The following is a 22,033-nucleotide window of genomic DNA, read 5'->3' on the forward strand; positions in this document are numbered from 1 at the left end:
CTGCTGAGGGAAAAACTTCCAGCACCAGTGCATGTGGCAAGCACCACCCCCACCCCCCCGCCAATATGGAATGGACATGAGCAACACATCTCGAAGAACACCAGTTACAGTTACTATCTTTTCCCATGTGTATGTCAGAGTAAATACAGGGGAATGGTGGTTCAAGGGCTCATGTAATAGGTGTTCATTTGAAGCTTCATGGGTGCTGGTTAGAGGGAAGGGTAGGATTTCAGCTAGTAATAGGGTTGGTGGGAGATCATCCTTATAGTGTATGTGCAGTTAGCTGGCTTGCTTTCACTTCTCTTGTCTCAACTGACTAGTCCAGAAGGATGCAAAAATCAGAGACACATGATCACCCTGTCCTCAAGGGCTGTACGGAGGGGACTCTTCCTGGGAGGAGAGCATTTTGTGCTGGTAGAGATGTTCCAGGCATACTCACAAACCAGAGAGTAAAATAGTAGTCCATGATGTTTTTTACTAGTGCCACTGATTAAACCTAAAACAGAGCCAGATCCACAACATGCTCAGTAATAATAATAAAAAAAAGTTTTAATATCTCAAAATCTGTATTGACACTTTTTATAATTACCAACCAAAACCCCTGGGTATGTGCTGAAATACATTTCCCTGATTTTCCACATACATTTCAAGATTCCAGAAGAGACCATTAAATTATTTAGTATGGCCTCCTATATAACAAAGGCCAGAGAATTTCACGCAGTTACCCCTGTATTGAGTCTGATAACATGTCTTTGACTAGAGCATATCTTTCAGAAAGGCATTCAGTCTTGGTTTGAAGACATCAAGAGATAAAGGATCCACCACTTTCCTTCATAGTTTGTAGTAATGATTAATACCCTTTGCAAATGTGTGCCTTATTTCTAATCTGAGTTTGCCTGGCTTCAGGTTCCAGCCATTAGTTCTTGGTTCATATCCAGGCTTCCCCTTGAATAGTCTTACAGTTTTATAGGTTCGGAGCCATGAAGTAGTTTATGGAAATTATACTCATCGTGATCTCACACTAGCCTCTGTGCATACTCAAAAATGCTTTTATAGCCATTACCTATAAAATCGAGTGGCCATGTACATTGGCCAAACCGGACAGTCTCTACGTAAAAGAATAAATGGACACAAATCAGACATCAAGAATTATAACATTCAAAAACCAGTTGGAGAACACTTCAGTCTCCCTGGCCATTCGATTACAGACCTAAAAGTCGCAATATTACAACAACAAAACTTCAAAAACAGACTCCAACGAGAGACTGCTGAATTGGAATTAATTTGCAAATTGGACACCATTAAATTAGGCTTGCATAAAGACTGGGGGGTGGATGGGCCATTGCACAAAGTAAAAAACTATTTCCCCATGCTTCCCCGCCCTCTCCCCCACAGTTCCTCACATCTTCTTGTCAATTGCTGGAAATGGACCATTTTCATTACCACTACAAACAGTTCTTTTTCTCTCCTGCTGATAATAGCTCACTTTAACTGCTTACTCTCCTTATAGCGTTTATGGTAACACCCATTGTTTCATATTCTCTGTGTGTGTATATATATATATATCTTCCTACTGTATTTTCCACTGCATGCATCCGATGAAGAGGGCTGTAGCCCCCGGAAGCTTATGCTCCAATAAATTTGTTAGTCTCTCTAAGGTGCCACAAATACTCCTGTTCCTTAATCATATTTATTCAACTCTCACCTGGGATGTACTGTCATAGTACTCATTCTATCTGGATTAAATACCAAAGATTCCAAATCACTCTCCAAAGATGCAAAAATAACATACTGTGCATTTATTTATATTCGTTGTTCTAATTTATGAGGGTTGGTGACAAACTGGAGATTTTTCTGCCCCACTCCCTTCTCTTTTTGGGACCCAGTTCTTTCGGGATTGGATTATAAGAAAAGAGGTTTCCGCTATTGAGTAGATCAGTTTAGGAGAAAATAAAAGGGGGAAGCCAATTCATTCTGCAAATAATTGTGGCTCATGAACTGACTCTGCTTGTCACAATTGTGAAGCAGAGGAAACCCCTCAGTCCCAAATCCTTGTCCTGAAATAGAGATCTCAAATTAACAGGAAATATTTCGTATCAATTCCCATAATTCTTAACCCTAAATATCTATAAAGAACTTAAAAAACAACAACAAAAAAAGAGTAAAATGTCCTTTTTCATACGTAGGTAAATAAGGTATCTCATCCTACAGTTCTCATCTATTTAATCTGTCCTGTCTAAATTAGCTTCATATCCTGCAACACATTCCACTTATATCTCTCACTTGTCACTGATACTTAGATGGATGCTTTATAAACTTTATTTTTTTGTCCCTTCTCTTTATCCTTCCTACCCTCTCTGTAGTGCCCTTTCCTCACTGTTATTTATCAGAGTACAATCCAGATTAATGATCAGCTGTGTCACCCCTGCCCTGCAACGTTGGGTGCTTTAATTGCTTACTGAAGTAGCTCCCACCTGGACCACTCATAAACAGCCTGCCAGAATGCAAGCCACACCCTTGATGTCTGTGTGTAGTTGCAGCCTGCCAGCCACACTTGGGTTATACTCTGGCTCTCACCAGTTGTGGTTATACTGCAGGATGACTCCAACACACACCCATTCCCAGATTTCCCTCCAGAAATGTATGTCCTGTACTGCCCAGCCCTCTCCCGAACACTACAAATTATAATGTCCGTTATTCCTTTAAGAAAATAAATGGAATTACCCAGATGCTTCCATTTAAATATGCTGGATTTGATAACACAATAAAATTAGTTTATTAACTACAAAGAGCTATATTTAAAGTAGGTACAAGTAATGAGGCATAAAAGTCAGAAATTATTACAAGAAAATTAAGGATAAGACATTTATTAATACCTAACTTAATAAACTACATCAGATTCAAGCAAAATTTCTCTCTGCATGCTTTCAGCAGTCTTACTCACCAAACCCTGTAGGTCAGGACCCCTTCTCCGAGAGGCCAACAAATGCTGCCTTTGTTGCTTCAGGTACAGTTAATGTGATGGGTAGGGAGATAGAAAGTGGTGCCTTGGTGTGTGTGTTCCTCCTTTTTATAGTTTCAGTCCCCCTCTTTAAAAACATTTCTAGCTGGGCACTACGAGACAATGAGTCAATGTGGAAGGATGTTCCCTGCTGCTTTTTTTCTCTCCTGTTTGAGTTTTCTTTGTTTCCCTCCCTGCTTGATGACTCTGTTTACTGCTAAAATCCAAATTAAGCGGAGCACACATTCCTTTGTTTAGGACAAACCTGTTTGCCAACCTCAGTTTGGGCAGGGCTGTGGAGTTTGGAAGATGTGTGAGCAACAGTGTACAGTGGAATCTTATAACATGACATACAGTGTTGCCACACATATTTTATCAGGGCAATACTGACCAGCAAATTTCGAGTTTTCAGGTACCTCACAAGTCATACTTTGTACTAAGATTATTACAATAGTATGTAGGGTATGAATACAGGAGTGTATTCTGTCACACTCACCAATACCAGATTATCCCTTATTCCATACAACTTCTCTCTGGTGCTACATAGTATGGTACAATCCATCCACTCACCAGTGCCTCTTGAAGCAGGAAAATCCTGGTCTGATTAGGAGTTCTGGACTGCTGGAGGCAGTTAGGGTTTGGGTAGAATCTTTCCTGAGCCATGCTTTTGACCTTTGTGTTATCTCTTATCTCTGTATGTTGGTCTCATGTCTCCACAACTACACCTCTCCCTCAATATAACGCTGTCCTCGGGAGCCAAAAAATCTTACCGCGTTATAGGTGAAACCGCGTTATATTGAACTTGCTTTGATCCGCCAGAGTGCGCAGCCCTGCCCACCCAAGCACTGCTTTACCATGTTATATCAGAATTCGTGTTATATTGAGTCACGTTATATCGGGGTAGAGGTGTATTCAGGTGTGACTAAAATTCTGGTAAATTTGTTCCTGATCAATCAGTTGTTCTTTAGAGTAACACATGACTTTTCATCTTTGGGTAGAGAGTTTGTCACCACCACAGTTCTCCTTTACCCAGCCAAGGAATTGGGATTTGACCTTGAAATTGCCATTTGGTAGTCCATGGCATATACTTCAAGGCTTCCAAGGTAACCTCTATTGTTTAAAAGAACCTGAAGGTTTGAAAAGCAAAGTCAAGATTACTAAAAAGAAATATTGTTTCAAGTAAATGATAAATTAGAAATATAAAATCCTTGTATGTTTCCAAGATGATTTCTGGATAAAATGAATTTTATTATGAAATATTTACAGTTTTTTTTTAAGGCACCAAGTACTTTTTACACAGTTTTACTTATTTTATTTAGGCAAACATAAACGGCCGTGTCTTGGCTCAATGTAACATCGATGAACTGAAGCGAGAGATGAACATGAATTTTGGTGACTGGCACCTGTTCAGAAGCACAGTAAGATAACATTTTGAGCTTTTCTTAAGTTTACCTTATCGAGAGAGCTGATTGTTGTTTTACATTTGATCTAGAACTCCTCATTTATTTTGCTTTTTCCTTGGTACTGTAAGTCACTTCTCATGGTAAATGTGCAAGCACGTATCATTACGTTGGCTGCATCTTAAAACTCAAACTATTAAAGTATTGGTAGTATTGGACTTACACAAGCCATACAGTGAGGGGCAGCTGTATCTCTGATATAATAATTGTTAAGCCATACATGTATACTAAAAGATCTGTTCTTCCCTCAGCTTGAGGGTAAATAACATAATTAATGGGAGCTAGGCACAGGCATCAGACTGTTAAATTCTCCACAAAGATGTTTGAGTGCTGTTGATTCTCTACTCCTATACTGCAGAATATGTTTGTGCTGCTAATTCACAGACTTGTAAATATTGATGGTTACTAGACAGTGTTTTATTGTGATACTGACGTTTATTAAAACTGTTAACTGTGATATTTGTTTTTCATTCTTAAACTTGTAATTAGTATTTTGTTTTACAGGAATTGTATACTTGAAAATTGATAGTCTTTGGCATGTTTTAAAAAAGCTTTAAAAAGGCTGTGTACAGTAACTAAATATTAAGAATGATTTTCATTGCAGACAATGAGGACAGTTCCATAAAGACTCTCCCAAGTAGTCTTTTTTGGTGAATCATTCAGAAACACACATGCAATTTTACAATTTAAAAAAACAAGTTACATTTTCCTGTTTCCTTTTGTTTGGAATATAATTGTTACAATTTAAGAAAGATTACTTGCTCGAACCATATTATCTTGCTTTGCTGTGTAATGACATTTGTACTGTTTTTACGTTAAGGTACTCGAAATGAGAAATACAGAAAATCAGGTTGTTCATGAAGATTCTCGTGCAGTGAGTGAACATGTTACCAATGTGATTCCTCACAATGAGCTTGCACATCGTCCTGTGCATAATAGTGAATTGCCTCACACTGAGCTTACAGGAATTTCTGCTCAGGTTCCCTACGCTCTCAACTTCAGCTTTGAAGAACTGAACACAATTGGTCTCGATGAAGCTCCTCCACATCACAGTAATTTGAGCTGGCAGGTACTTACTAAAGCGATGTATTTTGTTTACCGAATATGTGGGAAATTATTCTTTGTTAGATGACAGGGCAGGCTGCAAGTCCACTCTGTCTATCCAGATACCCTCTCAACTCCCTGTCTTGCCCCAAGACCATAGTTTGGAGAGAGAGTAGGGAACAACCCCAAATAAACGATTTCCACTGCCTCATCCTCATCCTCATTTTCTCTCACTCCCCAATAGCTGTTCCTCCTCCCTGGTAATTCCCCTCCAGGGGGAGAGTATGACTAAAGTACTTAGTTCACCTTGCATAAGGCATGGTAAATACTAGATATTTCATCAGATAAATTCTATTAATCATACTGTTCAATCCTCACAAATGGTAAATATTTTAATAACTTGCTACTAGCATGCACCACTCAAAGGTTGAGAAATATATTTATGACCTTTGCATGCACAGTACTGATAGATGTCAGAGCCTGGGTCCTGTGTTGGCAAGTGATCCAGCGTTAAACTCTGGATTTGGGACCCTCCTCTCATTCTCCCACAAGTTTTGAGCATATAATTTTTGGCTTATAATTTCCAAAATCACACTAAGTATGAACAGTTTTAGATATATGGGGCCTTTACAGGGATTAAACAGTTGATAAATGAATAAATGTTTTTAAGGCAATGGTCAACATTTTAAAAAATAACTAGTGATTTTCAGTGCCTCAAATTCTGGGCACCCAAAAAATTGAGGCCTGATTTTCAGAGGGTCAATGCTCAGCACTTTTTGAAAATCAGGTATTTCAAGTTGAGCACCCAGAAACTGAGACACCCAAAATCACTAATTACAACTCTTGGCCAATCTTTTTAATCATCATAGTTATAACTGAAATGTACCCAAAATGATTCAGGACATAAATGAGTGTTTCTTATGAACACTTTAGGTAGAATCCAGTCTCAATATGTCTTTTTCAACACCAATATGGTGTAGCTCACTGTCTTTTATTTATAGTTTTTCATTATATGTCAAGAGCCCAGGAATAATAGAAACAAAGATTTTGAAAGACAAACATTAAAAAAAAAATCAAAACTTTAGAACCACAATAGAGAGAGAAACATTAATTCAGAAAAGTAAGAAGTTAGTCAGTTTGGCTGTCTACTTTTGGGAAGCATTGGAATCCACCATTCAGAGGATATATAGCAAGTTTGCATCAATAAATAAAAAACGGCTCATCTAAAGGGGAAAAGGCACCTTTTGGAAATGGATAGCCAAATTAAATACTCCTTTGTGAATTAATTTAGCTCTATTTAATAGGGAATAGGCATACATAACTGACCATTTCCATCTTTGAGACTGCAGTGTTTCATTATGGGCACTGAATTGCAGCTTGTTGTCTTTCATTGAATATACAAGATGCTTATTTTTAGCCATTGTTTTATTCAGCATTAATCGTGTTTGGCAACTTCACAAAATCCTAGTACATAGAAAAGAATCTTGTGAAGAGCTGTTAGTAATATTTAATAAATCACTAGACCTTAGTAATAGTAGTACAGAGGGGGTAACAAAACTACAGTCCACAGGTAAGATCCTTCCTATGGCTTCTTGCACATGATTGCTTGCTAAAGAACAGTTTTTGAGGAAAAAAGGAAAGAATCAGAAAAAAAAATGCATGTAGGAACAAGAGCAAGGTGGAAGAGAGAGAATAAGTGAAAGAGAAGGAGCAAAGAGAGAAGAGGTGAGGAACAGAGTTCATTTTCTTAATCTGAGAGTCTGATTTTTCTGAAACCAGCTAAATACAATGAAAGTTTCAGTAGTATATATTCAACACTAATGCTTTTAATTATTTTCAAAATTCTCCCTCACAAATGTTTGTTGGCAATGAATTGTCCTTAAAATTTAAATGAAAAAAATTATATATACATATGTAAATACCTGTGTGTGTGAGAGAAAAGCCTAAACTCAATACACCAAATGAATTTAATAATTATAAAGTCTCTTAAAAAGGATAAACTTTAAATGTTTTCATAAAATACAGATTTGTATGTAATTTCTTTTTGCAGTGGAACAGAAATGACAGTGTTTTGTGGAGTTGATGAATGAATGTGAATAAAATATGACTATTAAGCATTTATCCAGATCTTTTAAATGGTTATTTAAGAATTTAACTGCCATGATGCATTACAGACAAAAGTTTTTCATTCATACATATATGCTATTGCTTCTGGTTATGTTAAAATAACAAGGATAATAATAAATGGTTTTATTTTTTTGTTTTTTTCCAGTCACAAACTCGCAGAACCCCAAGTCTTTCAAGTCTCAATTCTCAAGATTCTACTGTAGAAATCTCAAAGCTTACTGATAAGGTGCAGGCAGAATACAGAGATGCATATAGAGAATATATTGCTCAAATGTCACAGCTAGAAGGAGGTGCAAGTTCTACCACTGTAAGTGGCAGATCTTCCCCACATAGCACATCAGCTTTCTATATGGGGCAGAGCACATCAGGGGGCTCCCTCCATTCCAGTATAGAACAAGAAAAAGGAAAGGATGGTGAACAGAAACAAGATGATGGACGAAAGTCCTTTCTGATGAAGAGGGGTGATGTTGTAGATTACAGTACTTCAGGTGTTTCCACTAATGATGCATCTCCTTTGGACCCTATCACTGAAGAAGATGAAAAATCTGATCAGTCTGGTTCCAAGCTTCTTCCAGGAAAGAAATCTTCAGAAAGAACAAGCATTTTCCAGGCAGCAGATTTAAAACTAAAAGGAGTTACTTTGCGCTATCAGAAACTGCCAAGTGATGAAGATGAGTCCGGAACAGAAGAATCAGATAACACTCCACTTCTCAAGGAAGGAAAGGACAAGAAAATTGATGGAAAAGTGGACAAGCAACCAAAATCCCCAGAACATGGATCTGAGCCTATTAGAACCTTCATCAAAGCAAAGGAGTACTTGACAGACGCCCTTTTAGACAAAAAGGATTCCTCTGACTCTGGTGTGAGGTCCAGTGAAAGTTCTCCAAACCACTCCCTCCACAATGATGGAGCGGATGATTCACAGCTTGAAAAAGCAAATCTCATTGAGCTTGAAGATGACAGCCACAGTGGAAAGAGAGGAATTCCACACAGTCTGAGTGGCCTTCAAGATCCAGTTGTGGCACGCATGTCAATTTGCTCGGAAGACAAGAAAAGCCCTTCAGAGAGCAGCTTAATAGCAAGCAGTCCTGAAGAGAACTGGCTTGCTTGCCAGAAAGTCTATAATCTAAACAGAACACCTAGTACAGTCACCCTAAATAATAACAGTGCCCCAGCCAATCGAGCTAATCAAAATTTTGAAGAAATTGAAGATATCAGAGAGTCTTCTCAAATCATCCTGCGCCCTGGCTCTAGCTCCAACTCAACTGCAGTTCAGAATGAGAACCTAAAAAGCGTGTCTCACAAGCGAAGCCAGCGTTCAAGTTATACCAGGCTTTCGAAAGATTCTTCAGAGCTCCATGGTGTTACAGCCTCAGACGCTACAGGTTTTGGAGAAGAGAGAGAGAGTATTCTGTGAACGGAACAAACAAAATTAAAACAGAGCATGTCTGTATGTCATAATTTTCTTTAAATCCCTGGTTTGTCAGTTCATGATCATGCTAGACACTTTTTATCTCTTTCAATAGTCTCCACTAACAAACCTGGATTTTTTTCCAGTCTTTTTTTTTTTTTTTTTCTTTTTTGAAAGAAAAAATAACCTACGCAATAAAATATTTCATTACCCCTCCCCCTAATTTATACTGCTAGTAAAAATAATGCTCTTTTCCACAAATGAAAGCAGTTCATGTCTTTCTGCATGGGAATCAAATTCCTTGCCAAAGAATTTTTGGGGAAAAGATGTTTTTAGGATTAAGTAGGTCAGGAGTATTTCATATAAAAGTAAAACATAGACATTAAATGTCTGCTGCAATGCACAAACTCACATTTTGTTATCCCTTCTAAAAATTCCAATTAAATAGCTTACTTTTAGAAAAACATTGTACCATGTGTTGCCATCTGAATTTACAGAAGCCAGAAGACACAATATTAAAATCTCTCAGGCCCTTGGTAACATGAAATTTCATAGTTTTCATTAATTAGTTGCTCTCCAAAAATGTGTGCAACATATGAAATAGAATATGTTGGTTAAGTATTAAGATGCATGATTGGCAAACTGTACATCTTTATCACCTAATTGATTTTGTTTCTGGCAATTTTATTTGTGCATTGTGCTGATTTGTAGAGGACATTGTCTGGATATAGTGTTAGAATTAACAGATATTTAGTATATAATGTTCTCTCGTTGATTTAGTGAGTGCTCTATTTATTGTTGGTATGTAATTTCACAAGCGTTGCACTAAATAGTTGTAACTCCTGTTACATCAGGACAGTGTTTGCAAGTATTGTCTGAATTTATGAAGTATTGTTCTGTATGCCCTTTCACTAATATATTGTTTTTCACCTGGTTATAGAAAGGAAAAAGTAATTAGTGTTTGCCATTTTAAAAGTAACATTTAAAAATCAGAAGTTCAGTGATAATATAGTGTACCAGCTTTCTTATGATAGAGCTAGAGTATTAAATTGTTTGTGTTTCAGTCCGTTAAATAATGTATCTGAATGTCATTGTAGCAAATACTTTGTACTTTATGTGAAATTTGCATGATTTTGGAAACTTGTTCAATCAAATGTACTCCAGTAGTATAGAGGGAGTAATAAATACATTGGCATATTGCTTTTGTGTCTGAGTTTCTGTTTATTATAGTGATTGTTTCCTTATTTGACAGAAAAATCAAATGTACTTGAGAGGATGTTGTGATTAAAGCAATTTATGAATTTAATAATGATTAATGCTTTACAAACAAAGTAATATTTTTCATTAATAGAATCCCCTAAATAAACATCAAGGTACAAGAAAACATATTTGATCCATGGAATAGGCAAACTTGGATAATTTTTTAGTAATTGGTACATGCGTGAGGGAGGTCAACCTCCCTCTGCTTGAAAATATTCCAAAGTCATAATCATGTTTTTCATCAGTCACTTTGCTTTAGATAGAAGTTTTTTGTAATGTGTTCCAGTCTCCATGCATCTTCAATCAGATTCATCCAGCTGGACCATGTTGGACCATGTGGTAATGGTCTCTTTTATCCATATTGAGAGAATGCATTTCTGTGCCAGAGTCAACAGAAAGAGGAGGTTGGCAGTATCTGTTTCTTTAGTTTTCCATTCCCCACATGTCCCCAGCACTAACAATACTGAACACTTGGTATGTTAACACCATAGAATTCTGTTAAACTTGTACATAAGACTGTATCATTTGAATTGTATATTTCCCAAAATATTACCATATTGTTGGAATTTCTTGTGTACACTATTATTTTTATGATGTCTATTGTCAAGATTTTGAGAAATGCTCCATTTTCAACTAACTTTACAGAAAACACAGTTTCATAATCTTTGCTAAACGTTTTGAAATATTTTTTGGTTCAGGTCCCTTTCCTATATTTTACATATCTGTGCCTGTACATCACTGATTGCCCTGTGCAACAACGTAGAGTCTCTTAATGTAAAAGCTTTTTTTGGAAAGACAGTTACAAAAAATGTTTGAGAGAGAAAGAAGAGAGGTACATCCTCCTCCTTGAAGACAACTTGGCAGTATTACAGAAAGCTACTGTCTATCTCGCAAGCCTTGTTATCTCTGTAACTTGTCAAATTATCTAATTGGAGCAAATGTCAGATGGTCTTCACATAATTTTAAACCTTTAATACTCTAGAAGAAAGTCTCATCTGCCAGTCCTCTTGGAAAGCTGGGTCTTTCTATTTTGAATGAAATATGAGATGCCATGTTAAAAGAACAAAGACTTTTGCACAATATTTTCTAGCTTTCTTTGGCCAACACTACTAAAGGAAATTGTTTGATAATGGACAATTGAAACAGTAGGAGCTAAGTGGATAGCAAGGTATGTTTCAATATATAGCCATATGCAGTCCTTAGTTCTTAATCTTCCACTATGCTAAAAACTAGCTGAATCAGTTTAGTAACTGGATCAATTCAGAAATGCTTAAAGTTCAGAAATGTTAAGCCATCTCCCATTTTACATTGTTGAAGCTGTTCAAGTGAGCAAAGCGATCACTTCCTTTGGGGGGGAAAAAGTGGAATAAATAAAAAATAGCCCAAGATCTTAATGTAGGAAACAAAAGTGTGAAATCTGTTGACTGTGTTGGCTTTTTAATGGTGACAACTGTACATATGAATATGAAACTTTATCTAGTATTCCTGTGGAAATTAAAAGAACATAAATCTTTACTCACAACTGGATTGTCTGAACAGTACATAAATCTCTGGGCCCAGTTTTCAGACGTATTGAGTACCTGCAACTCCAGTTGACGTCCTAAGGAGCTGGAGGTGTTGTAAACATCAGGCCCTTCACTCTCTGTAGGTCTGTTCCATTTCTTCATCCTTCTAAATGAGGCTTCACTAATGCAAATGAGAATCGCATAAATTTTCCAAAATACAATTATACTCGCCCACACAGATTTGTTTAACTAAAATTATGTAATTTTTGATATCTTTTTTTTTAAAATTCTGATTTACTGCATATTGCCATCAGAGATGCATTCTTATGTACTTCAAAATGCCACTCAGCAGCCAAGATGGACCATTGTATTTATTATTTTATAGTGTCCGAAAACATAATAGATGCTTAACAGAAAACAAAGAAAGGCATGATTCCCATGCTCTAAAGAGTTCATAATGTAAATATTAATTAGGGACTCAGCGAGTTGGGATGGTCAGAAGAAAGGAGGGCATGGAGTGAAAGAGGATGTGGATTACATCAATACGATAATACAGTTGCTAATTTCAGACATGCATACACCATAATGGTTCAGTTGAGGGTTCTTTATGTATATAACAAATGCAAGGAAGGCAAGATATAAGATATGACAAAGTTTATGGTGAATGAATAGATAATGGGGTAATAGTGGTTATGTAGTCAAATAAATTGATTTGGAAACACACCTTCATTCCTAAGCTATATAACTATTATTGTAGGCTTACATAATTATTGTAATCCTGAGCTGGTTATATGTGGGTTCCCAATGTAGCTCCTGGAACTAGCAGAATATGAACATGTCATCTGCAAGAAGAACTTGCTTATAAATATTGTGTGTTAATAAAACAACAAATATTCCTGGTTCTCCTTGGAATCATACCTATAAGATACTGTTGTGTGCAAAATGCCTGTAGCTCAAAAGAATGCAATTTTTTAAATCAAAGTATCTTATTGATTTTTACAGGTTGATCTTAAATAAAACAGAAAGGGGAGAACTGCCTCCATGGGGGAAAGAGGAAAAAGGAGAAGGAAAGGGAAGGAAGGAGGAGAGAGTGAGTTTTCAAAGATACAGGAGAGTAGTAAAAGCAAAGTCCGCCTAGGACATAATGGGTGTATATAGTTGCTGTTGTACATAATCTGTCACACGTATAAAAACGTTGCAAAAATCTAAAAATAAAATAATTTCATATTCCTGAAACTTTTTATTTTTGTAGGATTTCATTTCCAGGGCTACTAGCTAGCTCAGATGATTGAACAATCATGGCTACAGGAGGCCATAAATATTCTCCAGTGTTAAAATGTGAGCTCTGTGACTTTGGAAATCAGCATTGGTGGGAACCCAAGAGTTTCATGAAGAATGGGGCAATGCTCAAAATGAATTAAAAAAAAAAGTAAATGAAAACTATGAGAGCAAGATTATTGCTGGTATACAGGTCTTTTTATAACATCATTATTATGTGGGTAATTTCTATAGCATATGTGGTCCCTTAGACTGGCATCTCCAGAAGGCATCCAAGCCCCTATGGGTGTGTCTACAATGCAATTACAAACCCATGGTTGACCCATGTCAGCTGACTCAAGCACCTGGGGCTTGTGTTAAGGGATTATTTAACTATGGTGTAGATGCTCTGGCAGGAGCCAAGCTCTGAGACGCTCCCCGCTCACAGGGTCCCGTAGCTCAGACTCCAGCTCAAGCCTGAATGTCTACACCACAATTAAACAGCCCCTTAACACAAGCTTCAGGTCCCTAAATCAGCTGACATGGGCCAACCATGGGTTTGTAATTGCAGTGTAGACATATCCATATTCTTAGTTGCATATTTATCCAATATAGACAAAGTGTGATTTATTTATTTTTGTTTTGATTTGTCAGCTCAATTATTGAAGATCTGAAGAGGCTTTTTTTAAAATACTCTTGCTTATGTTTAACCATTTTTGTCATCAGTCAGTTTTGGGATTAAGCTCGGTAGCAGAGGTTATTATTAAGGGTTCTAGACGTTACTGTGGTATTTCTAAGGAAAATAATATATGGCTATTTTGAGTTGCTTGCATAAAATCACAACCTTAATACACATTTAAATGTTCCTGGGTGTCTGAGGTTGATATTTGTTGTACAAATATACTGAATAGTAAGTGTGATACAGGAGATTTTTGCCTGCTTTGATCCTGTATAAAGATTGCAGCACACAGGTCAGAGACAGGCATAGAGATACTGACAAGCAGAGAGAGGGAGGATGAGAGATATCGTGAACAATTCACCCCTCCCAATTAGCATAACAAGGGTAGTGACAGTATCATAATGCTTAACTTTGCATAAAAAGTAGTTAGTTTTAGATTTGACATTTTAGATAAGGTATAATTAATGATAGTTTATAGCTAAAAATTCAAAATGGCAGCCACACTGTTTTCATATTAGAAACATCAAAAATGGAGGACACAGACTAAATTGACCAATAGCAGATAAGAAACGGGTGAAATAAAGTTCAAATGGGGATGACTCAACTCACTCCAAAATACCTGAAGGGAGAGGTTAGGAGAGGGATCAGCTCAAAAGATAGGCAGAGCTGATTGGTTGAATTGGTGCCACCCATGCAAGGTTGCTAATTACTGAACTTGAGACAGCAACCAATCAGAGAAGACCAGAAACTGAATAAAAGGAAACAGCCAGCAGGCTGTGTGTGTGGGCGCAAAAGCAGGAAGAAGGAGAGCAGAAGATCGAGAATAGCAGGAGAAGACAACAGAGCACAAATAGGAGAAGACAGCAGCTATTAATTGAGCAGCATTAATTGAGCGGAGACCACCATTCTGACAGAGCAGAAGGACCAAGATGGTTCAGAGGCCTTGGCTACACTCGCGGATTCACAGGGGAATAGCTTGCAGCGCTGCGAGCGAGCGTGCAGTGCTGCAGGCGCTGATTACACCGGCGCTTTACAATGCTGCACTCGCTGCGCTCGGGGGGGTGTTTTTTCACACCCCTGAGCGTAGCAAGTGCAGCGCTGTGAATTGCCAGTGTAGCCAAAGTCTTAGAAAGATCGAGTGTAAGTCTGACTCTGTCTCTTTCTTGAAAGAATGATTGGGTGCGTCTGTAAGTAAAGCTGAAACTTGTGTTTGAATGAAATGCATCCCACCTATTCTGTGATCATCTGGCTAGCACTCGCAGAATGATATTAACTACTTTAATGCTCTTTAATGTTATACTGTAATACTATGTTGTACATGTGCATAGGGAATTTGTATGCTACATTGTAATGAGCCTAATGTCACGTTATTGTATTAAAAGCCTCATGCATATGTACGAAAGAGTCAGTGTACCAATATTACAACATTGTATTTGCCATACAATCTGTGTAGTCTCTTGTGCTGTTTGAATGTATGATCTTTAAGTGCAATGTAAGTGTGCCTTACTACCTATTATATACTGTAATGCTTTTTCTTGCTTTATTGGATATATTGTAACTGCTTATTTTCTTTCAATAAATAAGATTTTGTTTTCAAAGAATTACTGCTTGTATGTCAATCCTTTGAGCAGAAGGCTGTCTCTGTCTTCCCAAGGGTTAGCAGGATTAGCCTGCTCTGGGGAGTCCACTTCGGGTCGGAGACAATCCCCTGGTAACACCCTGGCAATTACACTAGGGTGGGCCACCACCTTATTACCCCTTTTGAACAAAATAAATTGGCAATCGATTCACGGTTATAGGCAATCCAGTGTTGGGATGCCTTAGGCCCAAATTCAAATTGATCTCTGTCTGATACAAAATACAAGGATCTTATAATCATTTAAAAGTGACCTCTTAAACAAAAAACTAGGGCTGTCAAGGAATTAAAAGAATTAATTGTCATTAATATTACTGTTAATAATATGCCATTTATGTAAATATTTTTGGATGTTTCCTACATTGTAAAATATACAAAGTGTACAGTGCTCACCTTATATTTCTTTTTGATTACAAATATTTGCACTGAAAACAACAAAAGAAATAGTATTTTTCAATTCACCTATTACAAGTACTGTAATGAAATCTCTTTATCATGAAAGTTGAACTTACAAATGAAGAGTTCTGTACAAAAGATAACTGAATTCAAAAATAAAACAATGTAAAACTTTAGAGCCTACAAGTCCACTCAGTCCTACTTCTTGTTCAGCCAGTTGCTCAGACAAACAAGTTTGTTTACATTTGCAGGAGATAGTGTTGCCTGCTTTTTGTTTACAATGTCACCTGAAAGTAAGGACAGGCATTCACATGGCACTGTTGTAGCCAGCGTCGCAAGATATTTATGTGCCAGATGCACTAAAGATTCATATGTCCCTTTATGTTTCAACCACCATTCCAGAGGACGTGTCCATGCTGTGATGGGTTCTGCTCGAAAACCCTCCAAAGCAGTGTGGACCGTCACATGTTCATTTTCATCATCTGAGTCAGATGCCACCAGCAGAAGGTTGATTTTCTTTTTTAGTGGTTCAGGTTCATCGGAGTGTTGCTCTTTTAAGACTTCTGAAAGCATGCTCCCTACCTCGTCCCTCTCAGATTTTGGAAAGCACTTCAGATTCTTAAATCTTGGGTCGAGTGCTGTAGCTAGCTTTACAAATCTCACATTAGTACCTTCTTTGTGGTTTGTCAAATCTGCAGTGAAAGTGTTCTTAAAACAAACAACAACATGTGCTGAGTCATCATCCGAGATTGCCATAACATGAAATATATGGCAGAATGCGGGTAAAACAGAGCAGGGGACATACAATTCTCCCCCAAGGAGTTCAGTCACAAATTTAATTAACGCATTATTTTTTTAACGAGTGTCATCAGCATGGAAGCATATCCTCTGGAAGGGTGGCTGAAGCATGAAGGAGCATACTAATGTTTAGCATATCTGGTGCGTAAATACCTTGCAATACTGGTTACAAAAGTGTCATGCAAATGCTTGTTCTCACTTTCTGGTGACACTGTAAATAAGAAAAGGACAGCATTATCTCCTGTAAATGTAAACAAACTTGTTTGTCTTAGCAATTGGCTGAACAAGAAGTAGGACTGAGTGGACTTGTAGGCTCTGAAGTTTTACTTTTTTTTTTTTTTTGAGTGCAGTTATGTAACCGAAAAAAAATAATCTACATTTGTAAGTTGCACTTTCAGGAGAAAGAGATTGCACTACAGTACTTGTATGAGGTGAATTGAAAAATACTATTTCTTCTGATTATCATTTTTACAGTGCAAATACTTGTAATCAAAATATACACTTTGATTTAAATTACAACACAGAATACAAGATATATATGAAAATGTAGAAAAACATCCAAAATATTTAATACATTTCAATTGGTATTCTCTTGTTTAACAGTGCGATTAAAACTGCGATTAATCACGATTAATTTTTTTTAGTTAATTGTGTGAGTTAACTGTGATTAATCGACAGCCCTAATTTAAAGTATAGTACAGAAAACAAAGAGCCTTCACGTTTTTCTCATTTAGTGTTTTCCTTCTGCTACAAAGAATCAGATTGTACAGTGAAAAACTTCTCTCTGCATCTGCAGAATTTGATACAGCATTTATGCAATTCAAGGCCCGCTTGGTGATATTTGGAATTCTCTCTGTCACTGAAAGCCAAAACACTTGGAGGTCTACAAAAATAGGTTGACTTTGAATAGCTTCAGGCACAATCTTTTCCCTGTACAATTTTTGCTCCTGTTCAAGTACCTCAGAAAAACCAGGTATTGCTTGAAAGTATTCACAGTGATCTGTCAGGATATAAACAAGCTTTTCCGATGCTTCATGGAATGCTGCTTTAAAGAGATCTAGACAGGTAAAGCTTTTAAAAGGAGATACGTTTTCTGCCTCCCTAATTTTGAAGAACTCTGAGGTGCTTTCTGAAGGAAGATCTAGATGTGAACTGAAATATATCTTAGAGACTAACAAATTTATTTTTATGAGCCCATGAAAGCTTATGCCCAAATAAATGTGTTAGTCTCTAAGGTGCCACAAGTACTCCTCGTTCTTTTTGCTGATACAGACTAACACAGCTACCACTCTGAAACCTGAAATATATCTGCAGTTCTTCCAGAAGGTCAAATGCTTTACCTGCAAGGCTTCCTGCTCTCAAATGACAGATTTAAACTGAGAATTTGTTCACATTTATGTGCTAGAAAAGTGTTCTGTACTTTCAACAATGCATAATTAGTTGGGTCATTCAGCGTTTTCTGAGTAGTTTACACAGAAACTGGGGAGCTGCTGTTGCACTTTTCATTAAAGAACTCTTTGTAGAACTGAAAGTTCATAGAGTGATACTGGACACCATGGAACCAGCTGTTCCAGCGTGTTCCACCTGGCCTAGGAGGCATGGATGCTTTGACATATGGAGAGTCCTCTTGTAGTTTCTAGTTCATGAAATGGAGGTACCTCGCTTTCCTACTACCAGAGTTGCAGAACATGTTTTTGAAGCACATTACAAATATATCAACCAGCTGAAAAGGCTTTCTAAATGATTCACCAATTAAAATAACAATATGTGCCAAACAGGTTATATGCACAGAATTTGGAAAAAGTGTAGAAAACACAGAATCAAAATCCTTTTTCATGTAACTAGCATTGTTAGTATCAATTACTACAACATTTTCATAATCAATCTGGTACTTATTTACTGCTTTGACTGCAGCCTGTGAAACAGTTGAGCGATTAACAGCATCTAAAAATACTGTATCCCCCTAAAAAGAGTTAACATGCCCACTGCAATCAGGTTGTAATGGTGCAAACAGTACATTCAGAACTGATCTTGCCTCATCACAACATTCATCAAAGATAACAGAGACTTTCTTGTCTTTAAGGTTCAGTTTTAAGTTTTCCTTTTCTTTGAGGTACACTTCAGGTAAGTATGTCTCAGTCAGTTGTGTCTTACCAGGAATCACATCACCATTCCGGACACTGCTGTCAAGAAATTCCCTCACAAGTGGGTGGTCAGTCTTTGACAAGGGGATGTTGGCTGTACATGTAACCCATGCTGTACAAATCTGAAAGTAGAAGAAGTTAGATAAGTCTTGAGTGAGCACAAATATTTACCATCCATGTAACATCTTTATCCTGAGATTAATACATTTATTCATATATTTAGTTCTGAATTTCTAGTTTTTAATTTAGATTTATAGTATAGTAAATAATCACATAGTCATCACTTACAAAAAAGGAGTTTAAAAACAGAGCTGTCTATTCAACATCTCAGAGCAAGTGAAGAGACCCCCATCACTATGACTGTTTTATGCTACTTATCTTATTTTTCTGTATTATAACATTATCTTATATTTCCACTCACCTCCACACGTTCTTTCTCAGCTGGTGTTTTTTCAGTGTACTTGTAATGGTCTTCTGACATGTATTTCTACCTTTCTCTTGAACCACATCTTCCTTCGGTTTGTGGGGGGTTTTTATGCAAAATGATTCACAATTACACACCTTCTGTCATGATTAAGAACAACATTGCACAATGTGCAAAATAATTTGTCCCCATCCAAATGCAGTTTTGTAGGGAATTCTCGAGCATGAGAAGCAGGTGTAGCTGTTCTTGATGTGTGATGTGAAGGCCGTTCATGTCAAGCAAAAGAACGAATATCCCTTTGCCCTTCGGTAACGTCAGTTGGACCTGGCTTGATTCTGATTGTCCTGACATTTTATTGACTGCTTGGTAAATGTTTTATTTGCCTTCAAAGTCTTTTTGTCTTTTTTTTTAATGGGTAAGTAAATTCTTATCTGTAATCTAACTCCATTGTGCCATTTTGGCACAGGAAAAAAGTGAGAAAGCCCATAGATCTTCCTAGCTGAGGATTCCCTTACTGTCATTTATAATAAGACTCCTTTACCTCACTCTGGCAATGTAGGGGCCTTAAAACTTTCACAGGTTTTATGCTCCTGGGGGAATTGACTGAGAATGAGAACAGTTAACTACCACTAGGAACATTAACAATGTTACTATCAGGCAGGCTGCTACGTTTCTGCCTCAGGGAATGAGATCAATTAACCATCAACAGCAACTTTAACAATGTTACTAACTACACAGTCACACTGCTACATTTGTGCCTCAGAGAATGAGATAAATTAACTCAGGCAGGCTGCTACATTTGTGCCTCTAGCCTGCCTCATGCATAATAAAAAGTCCTACCCTTCCATGCCAGTGAGCTGCAGTAGTGAAGGACATAAATCCACACCGTGTAGAGGTCAAGCATAGGAGTTTATTACACACAGCGCTGGTGGAGTGTCACCTGGCTTATTAGGCTCAGAGACACTGTCAATCAATTGATTACAATGGAATATATAGATTTACCATGGGCGGGGGAAAGTGACAGGGTAGGTAGTTCCACACCCCAGGATAGGTTTTGCAGCAAGACAAGATAGCACAGTAGCCAATGGTTAAAAAAGTTACATAATGTCTCCACCCATGGTCTCAAGTTAGCAAGTTAACATTTAATTAATACTTTGATAAAATGTTATTAGTATAAAATATATATGTTGAATTCTGATTTGGGGTCCATAGGAATGGAGCAACTCCTTTGATTGTCCAACAGGTACATTCCTAGGGGTTAAAGCAAAGAAACAGTGAAAGCATATGGCAATAGAGATTGTCTCCTTTATGTCTTAAGGCAGGGCATTGGTCCCTGGGAAGGGAGGTGGAAAGATGCCATATCATTATAGTGACGTGCCAATTTTTCACAAACTCAAGGTTGGATCTGTGGGAAGACTGTTTTCCCTTCAGGAGAAACATAATAGGAACAGGGATCCTTTGTTCAATTTGAAACATTGGATGAAACATAATTATTCAGTTATTGCTTCAACATCTGGCATTTCTACTGACCAAGCATATTTTAGCAAAGGCAATTTGTCTTGTTTATTCTGCTTTTCTCTTAGCTGATCACTATTAGCTAGGCCTCTGGTCTCCAGACCAAATTCTGGACTTTGGGTCTGGAAAAGAGCTGGCACAATCCATATACCAGGTTGTTATATAAAATGCACATGGATTTTAACCCTTCAAGTAGCAAGGGAGAGGGACAGAGTCTTTCGCTCTCCTGCTTGTTGGCATGCAGATTGCCAAGGTTTCTGGCATTTTTCAGGAGTTAGTTAGTCCTTTGATGGTAAAACATAGGGGCTGACCAGTAAAGGGTCCTGGCTTTCTCTCCTCTACACGTTTTGGAACCATGTGTTTGTGTCTTGTTCTTCAGTTCAAATTCTTTCATAAGTAACATTTATAAGTAATATTTTTAGTTATTCTGTAATTTTGAAATTCATGCCCTGCTCCCTGTCTCCTGGAAATCCCAAGAGCCATAGGATTCTTACGTGGGAGATCTGTTTTCTAAATCAGTCACATGGGACTGCAGCTACTTGGTTAGATTGATATGAGCCACTTTGGCAACAAAGGTCTTATAGATATACTTGAGAGGTTAAGCAAAAAAATATATATTTTTTTATAATACCCATGAGTCTAACCTATGTCTCTTAAAGAAGGGAATAAGAAAACAGCACTGATGATTAAGTAACCATTACCAGATTTTTTTTTATTATGTGAATCTAGTTACTAGAACTGGTTGGAAATTTTCCAATAGAATGTTTTCCCCTCTGAAAATGACAATGAGATGAAAGAAAACTTTTGCGGAAACATGGATTTTGATGAGTTTTCCAATGGAATACAGGCAGATTTTGCCTGCCAGGCAGGTTTCTGGCAGAAACATGTCTGGTTTCCTGCTGTCTCATCAGCCTGGCTCCTCTGCTGTCCATGTGAAGAACTGCCTCACAGTCAGGACTCCAGGGCTTCTGAGGTTCCACAGCAGCAGGGCAGCCTCACCACACAGACTTCCCTAGAGCTGAGGACCTCAGGGCTTCCAGACACCTAGGCCAACTGGCTCCCAAAGCTTAGGGAGCCAGCTCCCTTGAGAGTTGGGCAATCTGAAAAGCCAGCTGGCAGAGGAGTCTGGAAGCCCTGGGATCCCAGCCCTATGCCGTCCACATGGCAGGGCTATTTTCCAGCTTTGGACCATAGAGCCTTGTCAGGAGCTGACTGTAATTTACATGATTCTTGTCCATTTTATGGCTGCCCATTGACTATTCAGTGGTGTGCAGGAATCATGAAACATGACAGGAATCATGGCAATTTCAGTCATTAGCTGCCAGAGATCCCAGGAAGCATCATTTATTTTGAAAACATCATGTTTTGGTCTTTCC

The 22,033-nt window shown here is 37.7% G+C and overlaps 1 protein-coding gene across 9 annotated transcripts in view; it reads left to right on the plus strand.

Annotated features, from left to right (window-relative positions):
• Positions 1-10,243, plus strand: part of KIDINS220 (kinase D interacting substrate 220) — a 161,488-nt gene extending 151,245 nt beyond the window's left edge. For all 9 annotated transcript variants that reach the window (XM_005287752.5, XM_005287753.5, XM_005287754.5 and 6 more), the window contains 3 exons: positions 4,321-4,419; positions 5,282-5,530; positions 7,778-10,243. In XM_005287752.5, coding sequence (XP_005287809.1) covers positions 4,321-4,419; positions 5,282-5,530; positions 7,778-9,049 — 1,620 coding nt within the window. In that variant the 3' untranslated portion in view covers positions 9,050-10,243. The remainder of the gene's footprint in view (positions 1-4,320; positions 4,420-5,281; positions 5,531-7,777) is intronic.
• The last annotated feature ends 11,790 nt before the right edge of the window (positions 10,244-22,033 follow it).

Source organism: Chrysemys picta, chromosome 3, assembly GCF_011386835.1.
Source record: "Chrysemys picta bellii isolate R12L10 chromosome 3, ASM1138683v2, whole genome shotgun sequence".
Taxonomy (NCBI): domain Eukaryota; kingdom Metazoa; phylum Chordata; order Testudines; family Emydidae; genus Chrysemys; species Chrysemys picta.